The 17,843-nt window shown below is 35.7% G+C and overlaps 1 protein-coding gene across 6 annotated transcripts in view; it reads right to left on the bottom strand.

Annotated features, from left to right (window-relative positions):
* Window positions 1-3,186: 3,186 nt before the first annotated feature.
* The window catches only part of LOC102555617 (uncharacterized), a 60,778-nt gene continuing 46,121 nt past the window's right edge, over window positions 3,187-17,843 (bottom strand). For 3 of the 6 annotated variants that reach the window (XM_063280952.1, XM_063280950.1, XM_063280951.1), the window contains exons 2-4: window positions 11,029-11,829; window positions 10,704-10,743; window positions 3,187-6,439 (exon numbers count right to left, since the gene is read on the bottom strand). In XM_063280952.1, coding sequence (XP_063137022.1) covers window positions 10,704-10,743; window positions 11,029-11,829 — 841 coding nt within the window. In that variant the 3' untranslated portion in view covers window positions 3,187-6,439. Of the gene's footprint in view, window positions 6,440-10,702; window positions 10,744-11,028; window positions 11,830-17,843 lie in introns of those variants that run through there. The other 3 variants (XM_063280954.1, XM_063280953.1, XM_063280955.1) reach the window with 2 other exon arrangements.

Below are 17,843 nucleotides of genomic sequence, written 5' to 3' on the forward strand. Positions count from 1 at the left end.
GGACACATTCTTACATAATACCCACATATAAAAATAAGCATAACACTTAAATAATGGAAAATTTAAAACATGGAATAAGTTATATACTTTCCATTCAGATACAACTCTGTTAAGGTTTTTTTAATCACTTTATGCAGCATTGCCTGTACACTGTTCAATGTCTATTCAGATCTCATAGTGTAGAAGTAGAGTTTTATTTTTGAAAGATTTCATGATTCTTTGAGCATTTTCCTTCCTAAGAGACCCCAATAATATTTTAGATTGTAATTAGGAAGTGGTGAGGTGTTTAACTAGAGAATGTGTGAGTTCATATGAATAGCTATATTAAGACTTCTCTCTGCCTAAATACCATCCCTATTTACAAAATATATATTAGGGTTTATAAATTAGAATACTTATGTATCTTTTTGTGTTTAGAGTATCAATTTTATTGGATATCTTTCTTTATTTACATTTCAAATGTTATTCCCTTTCTCAGTTTCCTTCCATAAGCTCCCTATCCCCTCCCCCTCCCCCATAAGGGTGTCCCCTCCCATGAACCTCCCCTTACCACCCCCCCCGACATTCCCCTGCACTGGGGATCTAACCTTGGCAGGATCATGGGCTTCTCCTTCCATTGGTGCCCCAACAAGGCTATTCTCTGCTACATATGTACTTGGAATTCTCGGTCAGTCCATGTATAGCATTTGGTTAGTTGTTTAGTCCCTGGAAACTCTAGTTGGTTGGCATTGTTGTTCTAATGGGGTTTGCAAGTCCCTTCAGCTCTTTCAATTCTTTCTCTAATTCTTCCAATGGGGGTCCTGTTCTCAGTTCAGTGGTTTGCTGATAGCATTCACCTCTGTATTTGACATGCTCTTGTTGTGTCTCTCAGGAGATATCTATATCCAGTCCCTTTCAGCATTCACTTTTTGGCTTTATCCATCTTATCTAGTTTTGGTGGCTGTATATATATGGGTCACATGTGGGGCAGGCTCTGAATGGCCGTTCCTTCAGTCTCTGCTCTAAACGTTACCTCCATATCCCCTCCTATGGATTTTTTTGTTTCCTTTAATGAAGTAGTGGAAACATCTGCATTTTGGTCAGCCTTCTTGAGTTTCATGTGGTCTGTGGATTGCACCTTGGATAATTCAAGCTTTTGGGCTAATGTATTTCCATTTTCAAACAAGATTCCTCAGCTAATGGATGACATCATATGATAATGCATGTTTTAGATAAATATTCTCTCAGTTACCATATTATGTTTAGGTGCTTAGTGTTTTAAAAAATAATAGTTCACAAAGTGATCCATCTAGACGTTCATCTCTTTGAGCTGATCCCCAGTGCTAAGTTTCTACTGAAGTTTGCTCCTAGTTTTGAGTTGTTTTGGTATCCTAGTTCCTCCTGTTCATGAAGAACAGTAAAGCAACTCCTGCTTAGAAAACATGCGAACTCCCCAATTTGTGCTTTCTTTTAGTAAAGCTATTAAAAATGAGGGTCCTTGTTTAAGGCTATATAAATTAATTAATCACATCTTGCTCACTTTCCTATTTTTCCCTTTCATTAATTTCTCTCTTTTCTCTACATTTACAGCAACACATATCTACTAATGTCTGGTTTTGATATCAATCAGACATTTTGTAAGAAATGCAAACATCTTATTTTGATATTTATTACTAATGAAGCACTTGGATTGCTACTTGTGTTTGCAGACTTTTCTGTACTTATTATCAATTGACCTGTTTTTTTTTTATGTTACATTATTCCATATCGGATGTTCCAAAAGAAGAAAAACAGATGATATAGAAGAATACTATATATTTTTGATATATATGACTTAAAAAGTTTTGTCCTTTCAATCAGAAATTCAGACAAAGCTGTATAATTACATAAATGCATATGATATAGAAATAATTAGTGTGAAGACTAATGCAGGCATAGTGGTATGTCTGTGGAAGATTTATTTTCAAAGAATGACAAGAAAATTTGGTTGGTAAATTTCTTTCAGTGAAAATATGAAATACTAATTTTATACCACAGAGAGGCAGTGATTTTTCTAACACTCTTGCCTGACCTCGTAAAAAAGAATGGAAACACATGGAACACAAAAAGAAAAAAAAACTACAAAAGTTAATATTTGTCAAATGGCAATGACAATTCTCCACTTCTGTTTAACATAGACTGCAAAATTTGAATCTCTGAGACCCTTGTTGGCACTGGAATAATGGCAAATAAGACTGCCAGTATTATTTTTCTTTGTTCTGCGAGGATCATATGCAACAAGTATGAGGATAATGTCTGAAAATCCTACAACTCAAGGAGATGATAGTGTCAGTGGGCCAGGTAAGAACTGTACCAGTCTTTGCAAATATCACAGCTCTATGGGAGAGAGTATCCTTGCAGCTGAGAGCCAAGGTATCCCAGAAATTCACAGTACATAACAAAATTCACGCAAGAGATTCATTGGAAGGAAAAGACCCAAGTCGATTGTTGCCCATGTTCAAACTTGAACCAGCAGAGGACTGAGCAGAAAGGAGGGATTATATAAGGTTTCTTGGGGGTAAAGCTTTCTGGAGATTTTCAGAATGAGAATTAGTTGATATTTTATAGACTCTGTTATAGAGCTTACACATTTTCTTCTGTAATGTTGGAAAGTTCTGGCTGTTAGGGTAGATAGAGTGTTCTGTGCATGGAACGAGGTGTTTGGTGGTTTATAGACATATTTTGATAAAATAGTTTATGAAATTTCATTATTTGAACAGTTTGTGATTGGAAAAAAAATATATGCAGTTCCCTATCCTAGAAAATCTATTTCCACAGTATTATTTATTCCATCTAAATTCATATACTTCCTCACTCTTCAAGAGTAACTGTTTATTTAAGGCATCTGTGAGTATATGGATATGAGACCGCCTATACAAACAAACTTCAGAGTATTGTGCCTTCATAAGGATGTATTCATCAAACTTACCCAAATGATGGATATAGAAAGTCAAGAGACACAGTGCCAGCACATGTTTAAAACAGAAAAATACTAGTACTAAGGAGAGAAAGTAGACACAAAGTACAATCCTTAAATAAGATACTATTTATAATTTATACCTGCTGTGTAGAAAGGCAAAACTCATTTTTTCCCAATGGAGTGCTACTGCATAAATCAACCACATTCCGGGGAAGGAAACATGGATTGGAATACAGAAAACAGACCCATTTTTGATCCATTGTTTTCTTGTGAGCATTTGATTTATTTTATTTTTGTACTTTTTTGCATTGTTGGGTGTTTTATTTTGTCATTTTTTTGTTTTTTATTTATTTTTTGGGGGAGGGGTGAGACAACACAGAGATAGTTACCTTGTACACAAGCAAGGGTGGGTGAACTTTTATTGGTGGGGAGACAGGAAAATCTGGGAGTAGTTAGAAAGTGGAAAGACAGTAATTAAACTATATTGTATGAAAAACAAAAAAAATACAAAATGAATTTGTATACTAACAAGTACAGTTGAAACCATCCAACAGATATAAAAGCTTTTATACTGTGACACTGTAAATGTGACCTAAATATGTAAGAATACCTTAACATTTATAAAGAGCGCATATAAACGACTACTACATTGATACATGTAACGACAAAAAACTACAGGATCATTTCAATGTTCAGTAAAAGAAAATCAAAATCTTTGAAAATCCATAGCCACTTTCATGATTTGTGAAAATAATTCAAATATTAGTTACAAAAATGAAATTCCATAAACACAAATGGAAAACTGATAAATACAGATCCTAAACACCTCAGTATATCGACCATTTTAAAAATTATCTGATACAAATTGTTGCCACTTCCATTGAACATTGTCCCAGATGCTGTGTTCAGGGTAGTCATTATGTAAAGTAAATAGGCATTTTTTCTTAAATATCAGATAATGTACACGTTTTTAAAGCACATTCTGACAAAAGAAAGAGACCAGACAAATTTAACTGATTGGGGTTAGAATCAAGTCAGGAATGGGAGAAGAGAGGAGACAGTGAAGAGAAAACAGGGAAAAAAGCTAGCGTAAGGAAAGTGGTTTGTGGAAAGGAATACAGGAGGAATAGCTCAATGTTAGGGGATACTAGAGGATTACTGGAGGGGTAGTAGGAAACAATACATTATAAATTATATATACATATATACATATATGTGTGTGTATGCGTGTGTGTGTGTGTTTGTGTGTGTATGTGTGTGCATGTGCCGGTGTGTATCTGTGTGGGTGTGGTCTAAATGAAATCACCAAATAATGTGTCTCAATTGGACATTATTTCTTACCAAACAAAGCTTCCAGTACTGGAACTGGTTTACATTTATTTAAGTTACGGGCCAAAAAGTCTGTCAGAAATATAGCAGAAATTTCCAAAGAAGCCAATTTGTTGCCAAGACTATAGAGTCCTCTCTTCAAACCGACAATAAGGCCCAATTATGGATGACTGTACTTAGAAATTTTATTAAAGTGGAGGTGTCAAGTCAGTGCCCATGTAGAACTTACACTGCTACATTGCAGGATCTTTTATAATGTATTATGTCCTTCTCACATATTCGATGACTTCCAATTAAGGAATTTAATAGGATGTCTAAGTGTATAAATAAGTGGGTCTCTCATTCTTGTGCCTTGTTTTTGACCCACGTCTTTCTGTTGATTTTTCTTGTCCAATGCCATTATCATAGTTGTAGTACTAATTTTTAAACTAATCTCTTAGGGCATAACTACCCATGCCAATGGTTTATATTTGCAAATGAAAGAGACACACAGCCTTTACATTTGACATGACTTAAGCAACACAATATCTGAGCAACTCCTTAACCTCTTTGCTGTTAGAATCTAACTCCCACAGATAAGACTGTGTTACTGTTTACAAATTTATTTGTTCTGATTTAGTTGCTCTTCACTTAGTTGAGCAGCCCTCTGGGCCATGTTCTCCTGTCCCTTTTACATGATAATTCTGCTTTTCTCCCCTGCATATTCCTCAGGCCTATCATCTTTCTGCCCTTCTTCTTCCTCATGGTCCCAAGCCTGGGAACCTTAAATCCTGCATCTCTCCTCCCCAGCTATTGGATGCTAGCACCTTTGTTTACCAATCAGAATTAACTGGGGCATGTTCCCAGAAGCTACTTGCAGATCCTCTCCTGCAAACAGGATATATAATACCATTGAGGCAGGTATAATTCCATACCAGTATTGATTAGTTCATTAACATTATTGATGGTTTAATTTTATTTTTAAAGATATTTTTAGATTTATTTATTATGCATAATAGTCTGTCTGTGTGTATGCCTGATCTTATTATAGTTGGGTATGGACCACAATGTTGTTACAGGGAATTGAGCTCAGAACCTCTGGAAGAGCAAGCAGTGCTCTAACTTTGTTTAAAAAAAGAATTCATGAATGTATAAATAAAAATAAATAAGTAAATAAATAAAGTGAAAATATCTTCAATAAAGTAATGGTTAACAATGGAACTCACATATAACAACTCAGGTACATAAAATCTAGTTTTTCTGAGTTTTTGAGTATGCTTTTTTACATGGATACAATTTGGTGATTTTGTTTTTATTTTGTTGATTTTTTGTTGTTTTTCATTTGGGTATTTTTTTATTGTTTGAATGTAGATTTATTTTCTTGATTTTGAGGGAGTTGTTTTCTACTGGATTTTCTTATCATTTTTTTTAATTGCCAAAGTGTTTAAAGTTGGTAGGAAAGTAGGAGAGGACCTGAAGAACTTAAGGGAGTGGTATAATATAATTGAATGAATATTTGTATTAAAATACTGTTTTAAATAACAAAAATACAGAACAATATCAATCAACCTGGCCCCCAGAGATGCCAGGGACTAAACCACCAATCAAATAATACATATGGGGGGACCCATGGCTACAGCTCAGCTGCTTATGTAGCAGAAGACTGCCTTTTGCTTTATCTGGCATCAATGAGAGGGGAGGCCCTTAGTCCTCTTGAGACTTGGTACCTCATCAGAGGGAAATTCTAGGTCAATGAGCGGGGAGTGAGTGGGTAGGTTGAGGAGTTCTCTCATAGAAGCAGGGGAAATGGGGATGGGATAAAGAATTGCAGAGGTGAAACCAGGATGGTGGATAACACTTGAAATGTAAGCAAATAAAAAAAATCAATACAAAATTATAAAATATATTTCAGTGTTTAAATATCTTTTATAATTTAAAAAACATGGCAGGAAATAAAAATATGGTTAGGTCTAAATGTGACTTAAGCAAACCTTAAGCAAATGAGAAAAATATAAAATTTAAATTCAATTTTATACACAAGCAAGCAAAAATGAAAGTCAGTAATGAAGAGATTTTACAATACCACCAGCTAAGAGTGGTGATCTGCGGTCTGTTGTGATCTTCTGATGATGCTGAGAAGAAGCATGGTTTCAGTAATGAACTTGAATTCTCAGATGGCAGCACAACGAGAGTCTGTATCAGAAATATATAATACACATTAAAAAACCAGATTTGGGTAAATGTATCATCAATATTTTGAACAATGAAAAAAGGTAATATATATAAATATTTCGTAATTAAGTTTACAGTAAGTGCTGAGAGCTTTTGTAAAGAACAGTGTTAGGATTAAAGAAATGTGCAGTATCCTTAGTCATCAGGAAATGCAAATCAAAATAACCCTGAAATTCAATCTTATACCTGTCAAAATTCTTGAGATCAAAAACTCATGTTTTAGCACATGCTGGCAAGGATGTAGAATAAGGAAAACAGTCCTCTATTTTTGGTGGGAGCTCAAACTTATACAACTATTTTGGAAATCAATTAGACAGTCTCTCAGGAAATGTCAATTAGTTCTAACCAAGACCCAGTTATACCACTCCTGTGCATATACCCAAAAATGACAGGCTATACCACAGGTACGCTTCTCACCTATGTTTAAAGCAATTTGTTCATATTAGCCTGAAATAGAAACAACATAGATGTCCCTCAACTGAAGAATGGATAAAAGAAATGTGGTAGATCTACACAATGAAACTCTATTCAGCTTTTAAAACAAAGACATCTAGAATTTTACAGGGAAATGGATAGAACTTGAGAATAACAGCCTGGGTGGCATAACCCAGTGCCACAGACATGATATGTATTCACATATGAATGAACATTAGCCATAAAATGCAGGACAAATATGTTATAATCCACAGACCCTAAGAAACTGGCTAATATGCAAAACTCTCACTCATAACTAGATAGTCATTAGAAGTGTATAGGAAGACAGAACTGTGTAGGAGAATAAGTGATGAGGGTACCAGAGATGGTGATCACGTTTGGGAAGGAGGGAGTGACTTGAATGAGAATGGAAATGGGCTGAGGGGCATCTCTGGTCACTAGTTGGAGGTCTGGGATGGGATAAGACACAGGGAGTATAGGAAGGTGACATTAGCTGATATTCTTACCAGAGTGGGAAATAGAGACTGAAATGTCCACCTCCTCTAGCCAGGCAGGACTTCTATGGAGGTTGGCATTAATTCACCCACAAAATCTTCAACAAAAAGTGACCTTGCCTACAAAGTGTGCTAGGACAAATTTGGAGCAAAGAACAAGGGAATAGCCATCTCATGACTGCCACAACTTGAGATAATCTCATGTGAAAGTGACACCCTGACATTGTTAATGATACTCTACTATGCTTGAAGACTATGAACTAGCATAATTGTTTCCTGAGAGGCTTCCTGTAGCATCTGTTGGAGATAGACACAGAAACCCACAGACAAACATCAGGTAGAGCACACAGGGAGTCTTGTGGAAGGGTAGCAGATAGAAGTGAGCAAGACAGAGGCTCAAGGTCATCGTATGAATATCTACAGTGTTAACTAGCATGGTACCATGAGGTCTCTCAGGGCCTGGGCTACCAACCAAGGACTATGCAGGCACTAGACCAGGATTCCTTTTGCATTTGTAGCAAATGTGAGCTTGGTCTTCATATGGGTTCCTTAAGAATTAGAGTTCAGCCTGCGTTGTTCTCTGTTCTCTACCATTAGACCCCTACCTCTACCTGGACTGCCTACTTGGGTCTAAGTTGGAGGAAATGTGCCTAGGCCTACTGGGACTAGATGTCACAGGGTAGAGTGATACCTTCTTCTCCTAAAAGAATGTGCCAAAGACAGGAGGGATTTATAGGGGTAGGAGTAGAAACAAAAGAGGGATGTGGCTGTCATCAAGATGTAACGTGAATAATAAAATAAAAATTAAAAAAAACAAATAATGTAATGAGCAGGTCTTTCAAAAATATAACATATGACACCAGAAAGAACACGGAAACGTCATAATCCATATAAAAATGAACTAGTTAATGAAATGTTTCCATATAATTTATGAATAAATATAATAAAGTTGGAAACAAAGCCTTAGCCACTTCCATAGGTACCTATATCTGATCTATTAATAAAACTTTAGCATTCAAATCTTCTGTAATTTTCTTTTATTTTTATGCAAAATTGCCATATGCAAAGAATATAAGATTTTTAAAATTATTTTTTCTGATATCTATGAATATAACTAGTTATCTGATTTTACATTGAAGGCTAGAAGAGTATGCATCATTTTGATGATCTGGCACTTACAGTGAAAATCTGTGTAAATCTCTCTGCTATTAAAATAACAAATTTGAGTTTAATTTCATGTTCTAGCTTTCTTCATATACCAGAGATTGGTTTATAATTCTCTGGTATAAATAGATTTACTGACAGCAATAAATCAAATTAGCACTTCAAAATAATTTGCCATTTAGTAGACTGCACTTGACATAATATTACTCATTCCTTTTCAATACTTTCATTATGAAATCCCTGATCCCTGTATGCATAAACAATTGATAGCAGAACAAATTCCAATAATTTAAAGATGACCCGAAACACATTTTGAAAACTACTTAAAAAATTGATATACATTTTAGATGTTCTGATTAATTCACTATAATTTTAGTATTGAGACTAAGTCTCAATTTCAAAAATCTATTTAGAGATCAGAACTATATGTCTCAAAAGCACAGATAATTTATACATGGTCATATGGCCAAACGGTTCATGAGGGAATCCATGAGAGTCAACTTTGAAAGAACAACCTGAAAAACACAATTTATAATAGACCTTGATATATACTTCTATCTTTGAAATAATTATAAATATGATATTCTTTATGGTTATATTCTTAAATATTTATATTTAATGGAATAAAATTTACTCTTCAAAATCCATGAATTAAGCCACAGCTAGTCATTATGTCTTTTAAATCCTATTATTGAGTGGGTTAGAATCATGTGGATATCTGTGAGTTTGAGTGCTACATCCTAGGCTGCATAGTAGTTCCTTTCTAAAAAAAGACTTATTACTTATTATATGTGTATAAATATATGTGCATGTACTTGTTCCTGTGTGCATGGATGTGATGTGGGAACACAGATATGTAGTTGACAGAGGTCAATATTAAATATATTTCTCATTTGATTTCTGATTTTAAGACACTCTATCATTAAGCTCAGATCACTATAAACATAGATCAGTAAAGTGAATAAACTACCTAGTTCATGGTGGGATTACAGACAGACAATATCCTGTCTATGTGTGTTTGTTTATATATATATGAAGATTCAAAGGATCCAAACTCAGTATTTCTGTTCAAATGTATTGAGCAATAAGTAATTATTAAGAAAGGTACATATTGTAGACTAAGTCAACTGTCCAGTTTTGAGTACATATATAAGTTAAAAAATGAATTACTTAAAAATGCCAACAATAACAAAAACTCATACAATGATTACCTGTGTATGAGAAATAACATATACATATATATGCATAAATACATATTAATTTCTTCATATATACATATATATAGAAACTACCACCCTATATGTGTACACACACACACACACACACACGCACACACACACACACACACACATTATACTATATATATATATATATATATATTGAAGTGAATAACAACTCAAATTTGGTTTTCCAACTCAGACAATAAAATAATTAATTCAAAATGATTTCTGTACAAATGAACCTAAACCTAGTAAAAAATTTCAAATAATAAATACCATGTAATCTAAACTATATACCCTTAAGTAAAACAATAACTAATATATGTGACAATGGGAGTAATTATTAAGAAATATATTGCAATTTTCACAACTTTTAAATATGAACTATACACTACAAAGGCTAGTATGAGCCAAATATAAAGCTCAGTTTTGTATGACAATGTTTACTTAAGAGAGGTTGGACATTGGGAGAAAACCCTGAACACAGTAGTTGTTAACTTTCATATATCCCAAAGGAGATGTGGTACACTTAGCACCTATGTATCTCCACAGGTTTTCTATACTGGTTCAGTTTTGTTCATTCCCCTTGCTCTCCCTCTTCCTGTCACTGTCCCTCCACCTCTACTCCCCCTCCCCCTATCCTCTCTCCCTCTCTCTCCCTCTCTCCCTCTCTCTCTCTCATGCATCCAGAGAGTAATTACACTCAATACATAACTACTACAAATATGGTAGTCAAAGAAAACTAAAAACAATTTCAATAATAATAGAAAATTATGAGCTCAATGTTACTAAGTGTAGACATCTGAAACAATAAAAAACCAGATTTTAAAATCATACTAAGGAGAAGAAAGTACCACTTTAAGTATATGAAAGGCAACACAACTATAAATGTAAAAAAAAAATATGTCTTACCTAAACGATAAATCTTTGAGTATACATTTCTCCAAAGAAGCTATACAAGGATAAAAATAGAAAATTAAAAACATATATATCAACATGTAAAGTCTTATAAAAGCACAAACCTAAACAATCTTAAGATAGACTGCAGGACTCTAAGAGACATTCTGCTAAGTGGAGAAGAAAATTTCTGAAATAATTTTCAAATGGGCAGTTGATCAAAGAAGGTACAATTAGCAGTTTAATTTACTATATATAGTATGTATGGTATTTGCAGGATTTTGAATCCTTTCTGATATCTTTAACTTATTAGAATTCCACCTCTCAGTACTAAATTTACCAATATTCCTTTCCCAGCAAACTCCTCCCACACATGTAGACACAGTCACTCATTATTCCTTCTTCTCCTCCTCCTGGTGTTCCTGGTTCTCCTGGTCCTTCTGGTCCTCTTGCTCTTCCTGCTCCGCCGGCTCCTTCTGTTTTTTCTCCTTTTCCGCTGCTGCTGCTGCTGCTGCTGCTGCTGCTGCTGCTGCTGCTGCTCCTGCTGGCATTGCTGCTGTTGCAGCAACTGCTGCTCACATTGTTGCTGAAGCTGCTCCTGCTGGCACTGCTGCTGTAGCTGCTGCAGCTGCTGCTGCTGCTGCTGCAGCCGCTGCAGCTGCGGCTGCCCCTGCAGCTGCCGCTGGTGCCTCGGCTGCCCCTGCTGCTGCCGCTGCTGCCGAGGCTGCCCCTGCTGCTGCCGCTGCTGTCGCGGTTGCCCCTGCTGCTGCTGCTGCTGCTGCTGCAGCTGCGGCTGCCCCTGCTGCTGCCTCTGATGCCTCGGCTGCCCCTGCTGCTGCCGCTGCTGCCGCGGCTGCCCCTGCTGCTGCCTCTGCTGTCGCGGCTGCCCCTGCTGCTGCTGCTGCTGTCGCGGCTGCCCCTGCTGCTGCCGCTGCTGCAGCTGCCCCTGCTGTCGCAGCTGCCCCTGCTGCTGCGGCTGCCGCTGCTGTTGTGGCTGCCGCTGCTGCTGCGGCTGCCCCTGCTGCTGCCGCTGTTGTTGCGGCTGCCCCTGTTGCTGCCGCTGCCGCTGCTGCTGCCGCTGCTGCTGCTGCCGCTGCTGCGGCTGCTGCTGTTCCTGCTGGTGCTGCTGCTCCTGCTGCTGCTGCAATTTAAATGTTAAATATAGTTAATAAGGACACCAGATTTTAAAATCTCAAATATTTAACCATGCACCCTTCATTTGTTTCTTTGTTCAGGATTTCATGTGGAGATCTTTGAAGAAGTTTCCTAGAAACTCAGATGACTATGTCACCATTTAGGCTGATATGTTAGTTTATAGGTTTGACTGCATAGTGTGGTCCTGAGAAAAACAATATATTATTCTTTTTAAAAATGTAACATATTTCAAGAAAAACAAAATGCAAAATGTAATTCACAGGTATACAAGACAAAAATTTAAATTTTACTGTAAAAGAAAACAATTTGTCACAACATACACATGCAAAAATTATAAATGTTTACCTAACAGGATTTACAGGATGTTTTCCATAATTCCAAAACAAATTCATAATAAAAATTAGTCATAATTTATTTCTCTCTCTCTTTCTCTCTTGTATAAATCATCAGGCTCTCCATGACTTTTCAAACTTTATGAAGATACACTGAACATGAGTAAAGGAGAGACCAAAATACATGATTTCAATGTAGTCATCATAGATTCAAAATTGGGTATAGGCACTAGTCGCACTGCCTACTCCCTGACATGCTGTGAGAACTGATGGATGTGTACTCCTTCATGAAGGAGTGTGATCAGAGAAGCAAACAATATTGTACTTTGTCCTATTGTATGGAGCTTATCATGAGGAAATAGTTGAATATCCAGAAGAGTTGAGTGGAACTCTTGAAGGAAGTTCAAGAGGGAGTCCTGAGTACAGTTATTCTGGGGCTATGTGTTCTTCCTCTGTTACTGTTAAACTCATATTCAAATGAATGCTTATGCAGTATCAAACCATTGGTATTCATAATATCATTAACATAGTTATAGTGATAGTATAGTGACAGTGTGATAAATGTTTTATCAGTACTAATTACTATTATTCTTTTAATAATATTAATTTAAATATATTATCATATTTACAATTGGTACATCCTGACTTGGGACTTTTAGTGATTAACCTTTTTGAGTTCAGTGGATTGTATCCGGGGTATTCTGTATTTTCTGGCTAATATCCACTTATTAGTGAGTACATGCCATGCATGTCCTTAGGGTCTAAGTTACCTCACTTAGGATGATATTCTTTTAGTTCAATCCATTTGCCTGAAATATTTTTGCTATCCTCATTCTTAATAGCTGAATAGTATTCCATTGTGTAAATGGACCACATTTTATATATTCTTTCTTCTATTCTGAGACATCTGGGCTGTTTCCAGCTTCTGGCTATCACAAATAAGCTTCTAAGTACATATTGTAACAGATGCTCCTATACGGCATTTTTTTTTTTGTCATACACACAAAGGAGGTATAACAGGATCTTCAGTTAATATACTACCAATATTCTGAGGAAATTCAAGGTTTCTTTCCAAAGTAGTTGTACAAGTTTGCCATTCCACAATCATTGAAAGAGTGTTCCTTGTTCTCCACATCCTCGCCAACATGTGCTATCATCTGACGATTTTATCATAGCAATTCTGATTGGCATAAGGTGGAATCATGGGGTTGTTTAATTTGCTTTTTCCTGATCACTAAGGACTTTGAACATTTCTTTAAGTGCCATTCGAGATTCCTCTAGTGTGAATTCTCATTTAGTTCTATACACTATTTTTCATTGGGTTGTTTGCATTCTGAGTGGTTATCTTTTTGAGTCCTTTATTTATTTTGATTATTAGCCCTCTCTTGAATGTGTGGATACTGAAGTTATTGTTATTTTCTTTTTTTCAAATCTGTAGGTTGCCAATTGTCATAATGGCTATGTCCTTTGCCTTAAAGGAGCTTTCCAGTTTCATGAGGTCTCATTTATCAATTTTTTATCTTAAAGCCTGAGTAAAATTAGGAAATTTTCCCCCATGCCAATGTGTTCAATGCTCTTTTGCAAGAGGGCTTGATTGCAGGAAATAGTCAAAGTCAGGGGCAAAATCAACTAAGGAGAAACAAAGAGAACTAAACAAAGAATAAACAAAACCAAAAGCTGATTCTTTCAGATAATCAAGAAGATAGACTAGTCACTAGTCAAATTAGGGAATGGGACAAGATAAATTATCCAAATTAATAGAATCACAAATGAAAAGGTAGACGTAAAAACAGAAACTGAGGAAATTAAAATATATCATCAGAGCCTACTGCAAATGCCTACTCTCAACAAAACTGAAAAAAAAACTAGAAGAAATGGATAATTTTCTAGACAGATACCACATACCAAATTTAAATCAAGAGCTGGTAAATTATCTAAACAGGCCCAAATCCTCTAATGAAAGAGAAGTCATTAAAAACCTCACAATCAAAAATGCCTAGGGTCAGATGTCTTTACTGCTGAATTCTACCATACTTTTAAAGAAGACATAATCTCAGTATTTTCAAAATATTCCATAAAATAGAAACAAAAGGAGCACTACCTATTTCATCCTATCAAATGACAATAACTCTGATAACTAAACTACACAAGGACCCAATTAAAAAATGAGAACTTCAGACCAATTTTGGTTATGAGAATTGATGCAAAAATACTAAATAAAATTCTCACTAACAAAATTCAAAAAACACATCCAAACCATCATTTGCCATAATCAAGTAGGCTTCATCCCAGGGATGCAAGTTTGGTTCAATATATGAAAATAAATTAACGTAATCCATGATATAAACAAATTCAAAAGGAGTCACATGATCATCTCCTTATATGATGAGAAAGCATTTGAAAAAATACATCTCCCCTTCATGTTAAAAATACTGTTGAGATCATTAATTCAAAGCCTATACATAAACATAAGGAAAGCAATATACATACCGTCTGAAAAAGAATATACCATACTTCAAGTCTGTTAGTCTATCGCTTTTTAAAAATAGTTTTCTTATATTTTTCTTACTTATTTATAGTTCAAATGTTCCCTTTGCTCATAGGATTGCAAGCTTTGGAAATAGGTCTGATGTTTTCTCAGAAAATTTGACATAGACTGAGGACCATGCTATATTACTCTTGGGAATACACCCAAATTTTACTCCAACATATAACAAGAGCATATGCTCCACTATGTTCATAGGAAATGTATTTATAATATCTAGAAGGTAGAAACAACTCAAATGTCCACCAACAGAGGAATGGATATGGAAAATTTGGTATATTTATACAATGGAGTACGACTCAGCATTTAAAAGCAATGGCTTCATGAAAATCACATGCAAATGAATGGAACTAGAAAACACCATCCGGAGTGAAGTAACCAAGTCACAAATAAAATACATGATATCTACTCACTGATAAGGGGATATTAGGAAAAGAGCCTGGAAAACTGATGATGCAACTTACAGACCATATCAAGTTCAAGAAGAAGGAAGACCAAAGTGTTGATGCTTCGGTCCTCCTTTGAAGGGGGAATGAAATAATCATGGAAAGTAGAGGAAGGGAGGAACTTAGGAGGGGAAGATGATGTGGAGGAGAAAAGGGGAAAGGAGTAAAAAGTAGCTTGATCAGGTATGGGAGTAGACAGGGGAGATGTACAGAGTCAGGACATTAAACAGGTTTGTAGCATTGCTGGATGGAGAACTGGTTATAACCATCAGAAAGTCTTAGATGTCAGGAAAGCAAAAGTGTCCCAGGATCCTATAGGGATGACATTAGTTGAAATATTCTGTCTTTTTATTGGGATATATAGCCCACTGATGTTAAGTGAGAATAATATCTAATGAATGTTTCTTCCTTGCACTTTTGTTGTCAGAGTTAGAATTATGTTTTTTGTGACTCTCTTCTTTTGGGTTTGCTAAGATTATATTTATGACGTTTTTTCTTGCATATAGGTTTCCTCCATAAGGAAGAATTTTTCACGTATTATCTTCTGTTTAGCAGGAATTTTAGAAATATATTATCTACATTTGGTTTTGTCATGGGATATCTTAGTTTCTCCATTTATATTAGTTGAGAGTTTGCTGGGTATAGAAGCCTGGCTGGTATGTGTGTGCCGGGACTCCAAAGGGTCTGGAAATTCAATAGCTGTGTATAGCAGTGTGCCATGGAGATCTTGGGCTAGTCACTAGAAAGTTACAGATGCCAGGGAATCAAAGGTTTCCCAGGAGCCAACTGGGATGACATTAGCCACAATACCCAACACAGGCAAGATAGAACCTGTGGAGACCATACCCAGTATATAGGCACAGCCACCTGTTGAGGGAAGGGAGCATCATCCATCTCAAAAATTTTAACCCAGACTTGTCCCTGTCTAGTGATAGTGCAGAGACTGACTGGAGGATAAACTGAAGGAAAGGCCATCCAGAGACAACCCCACATAGGGATCCACAATATCTACAGACGCCAAACCCAAATATGATGCCAAGAAATACTTGCTCTCAGGAATCTTATATAGCTGTCTCCTGAAAGTCACTGCTAGATTCTGACCAATACAGATAGGGGTGGCCTCAGCCAACCCTCAGACTAAGCACAGGAACCCCAAAGGAAAATTTAGGGGAAACTCTGAAGGAGCTGAAGAGGATTACATTTCCATACAAAGAATGACAGTATCAACTAACCAGACACCCCAGAAATCCTGGGACTAAACCACCAACCAACTAATATACATGAAGGGGCCCCATGGCTCCAGCTGCAGATGTAGCAGAGGATTGCCTTATCTCACATCAGTGGGAGGAAAGGCCCATGGTCCTATAAAGCCTTGATGTCTCAGAATAGGTGGATACTATAATGGTAAAATGGGAGTTGGTTTCAGATAACACTATAACAATAAAAGGCACTTCTCACTGTAAAACATGCAGGATATAAAAGTGACTAGGATTTCAGCTTACTGTATCCTATCATTTTAGTTGTACATATAGATGATATAGGAGCTATTTTCTAATGGAGAAGGTATTTTTAACTAGTCCTATACTTATAAAACAAAAGCCCAATATCCCAATCACAATCCTGAGAAACAACATTTATTGTCATTTAGTCATGGAATGTAACCAAAATACATTAACATATTTTACTACTTTAAAATTCTTCCTCCAAGGAATCTGAGAATAAACTTGTATGAAGGCATCCCATTACTATCACTACCAGTCAGTGATAGTAATTTAAAATATTACGGCTTAAATAATTACATGCTTTTATATGTGTGTACTTGCTTCAGTAACAAGAAAAGGCTAATGCAATCTTTCTCACTAGCCTTGTAATACTTGTACAGTATGCATCTTCAAAGGATTATACTATAACCTCTATCTCTGCACCAATTATCAACTAATTTTCCATGATTTGTTATTCAGATCCACAAACATTTTTCGTTAAAGGAGCTCCAAAATCTGTTAAATCCACAAACTTTAACATTATGTTAAATACATAGCTGCAAATATAACACAGATGATGACAGAATAAGACAAATCAATGAGATAAAACCCTATATTTAACTATACAGTTACCAGAACAATGAGATGATTAGTTTGGTAAGACATTGATAAGAACATTTTCTGTTGTAAACAAATAAGCAAATTGAAAACTGATGAGAATAAATATGGACCAGAAAAATTAGAGCACAGTTGATGCAATCTATTACCATCAATTGATTTTTCCCCAAATCAGTATTTACATAAACTTAAATGCAAGTGAGGCTCTTAGAATTATGCGCAAGAAGAGACACTTGAATTTTAAAATTACTAAAGAATGCACAATGCCCACAGAATGACAAGTAATAATCACTATGGAAAACATGACCAATGTTACTAAATAGTAAGTAAAGGAGAACAATATAGCTAACCTTATTTACTATGACTAATAAAAAGGGGATGGTGGCTGGAAACTTTAGTAATATGAGATTCAAAGCCAAAAAAAATGTGGTATAGTAACATTATAAATTGGAGTACATATGAATTCTTCAGTTTGACAGTTTTTAAATAATGAAATATGCACATATGTAAGGATGAACATGGAATTATATTTGATCCCAACAATAACATCTTAAACCTGATGTTAGAATTTGGATTGC

This window comes from Rattus norvegicus, chromosome 1, assembly GCF_036323735.1.
Source record: "Rattus norvegicus strain BN/NHsdMcwi chromosome 1, GRCr8, whole genome shotgun sequence".
Classification (NCBI taxonomy): Eukaryota; Metazoa; Chordata; class Mammalia; order Rodentia; family Muridae; genus Rattus; species Rattus norvegicus.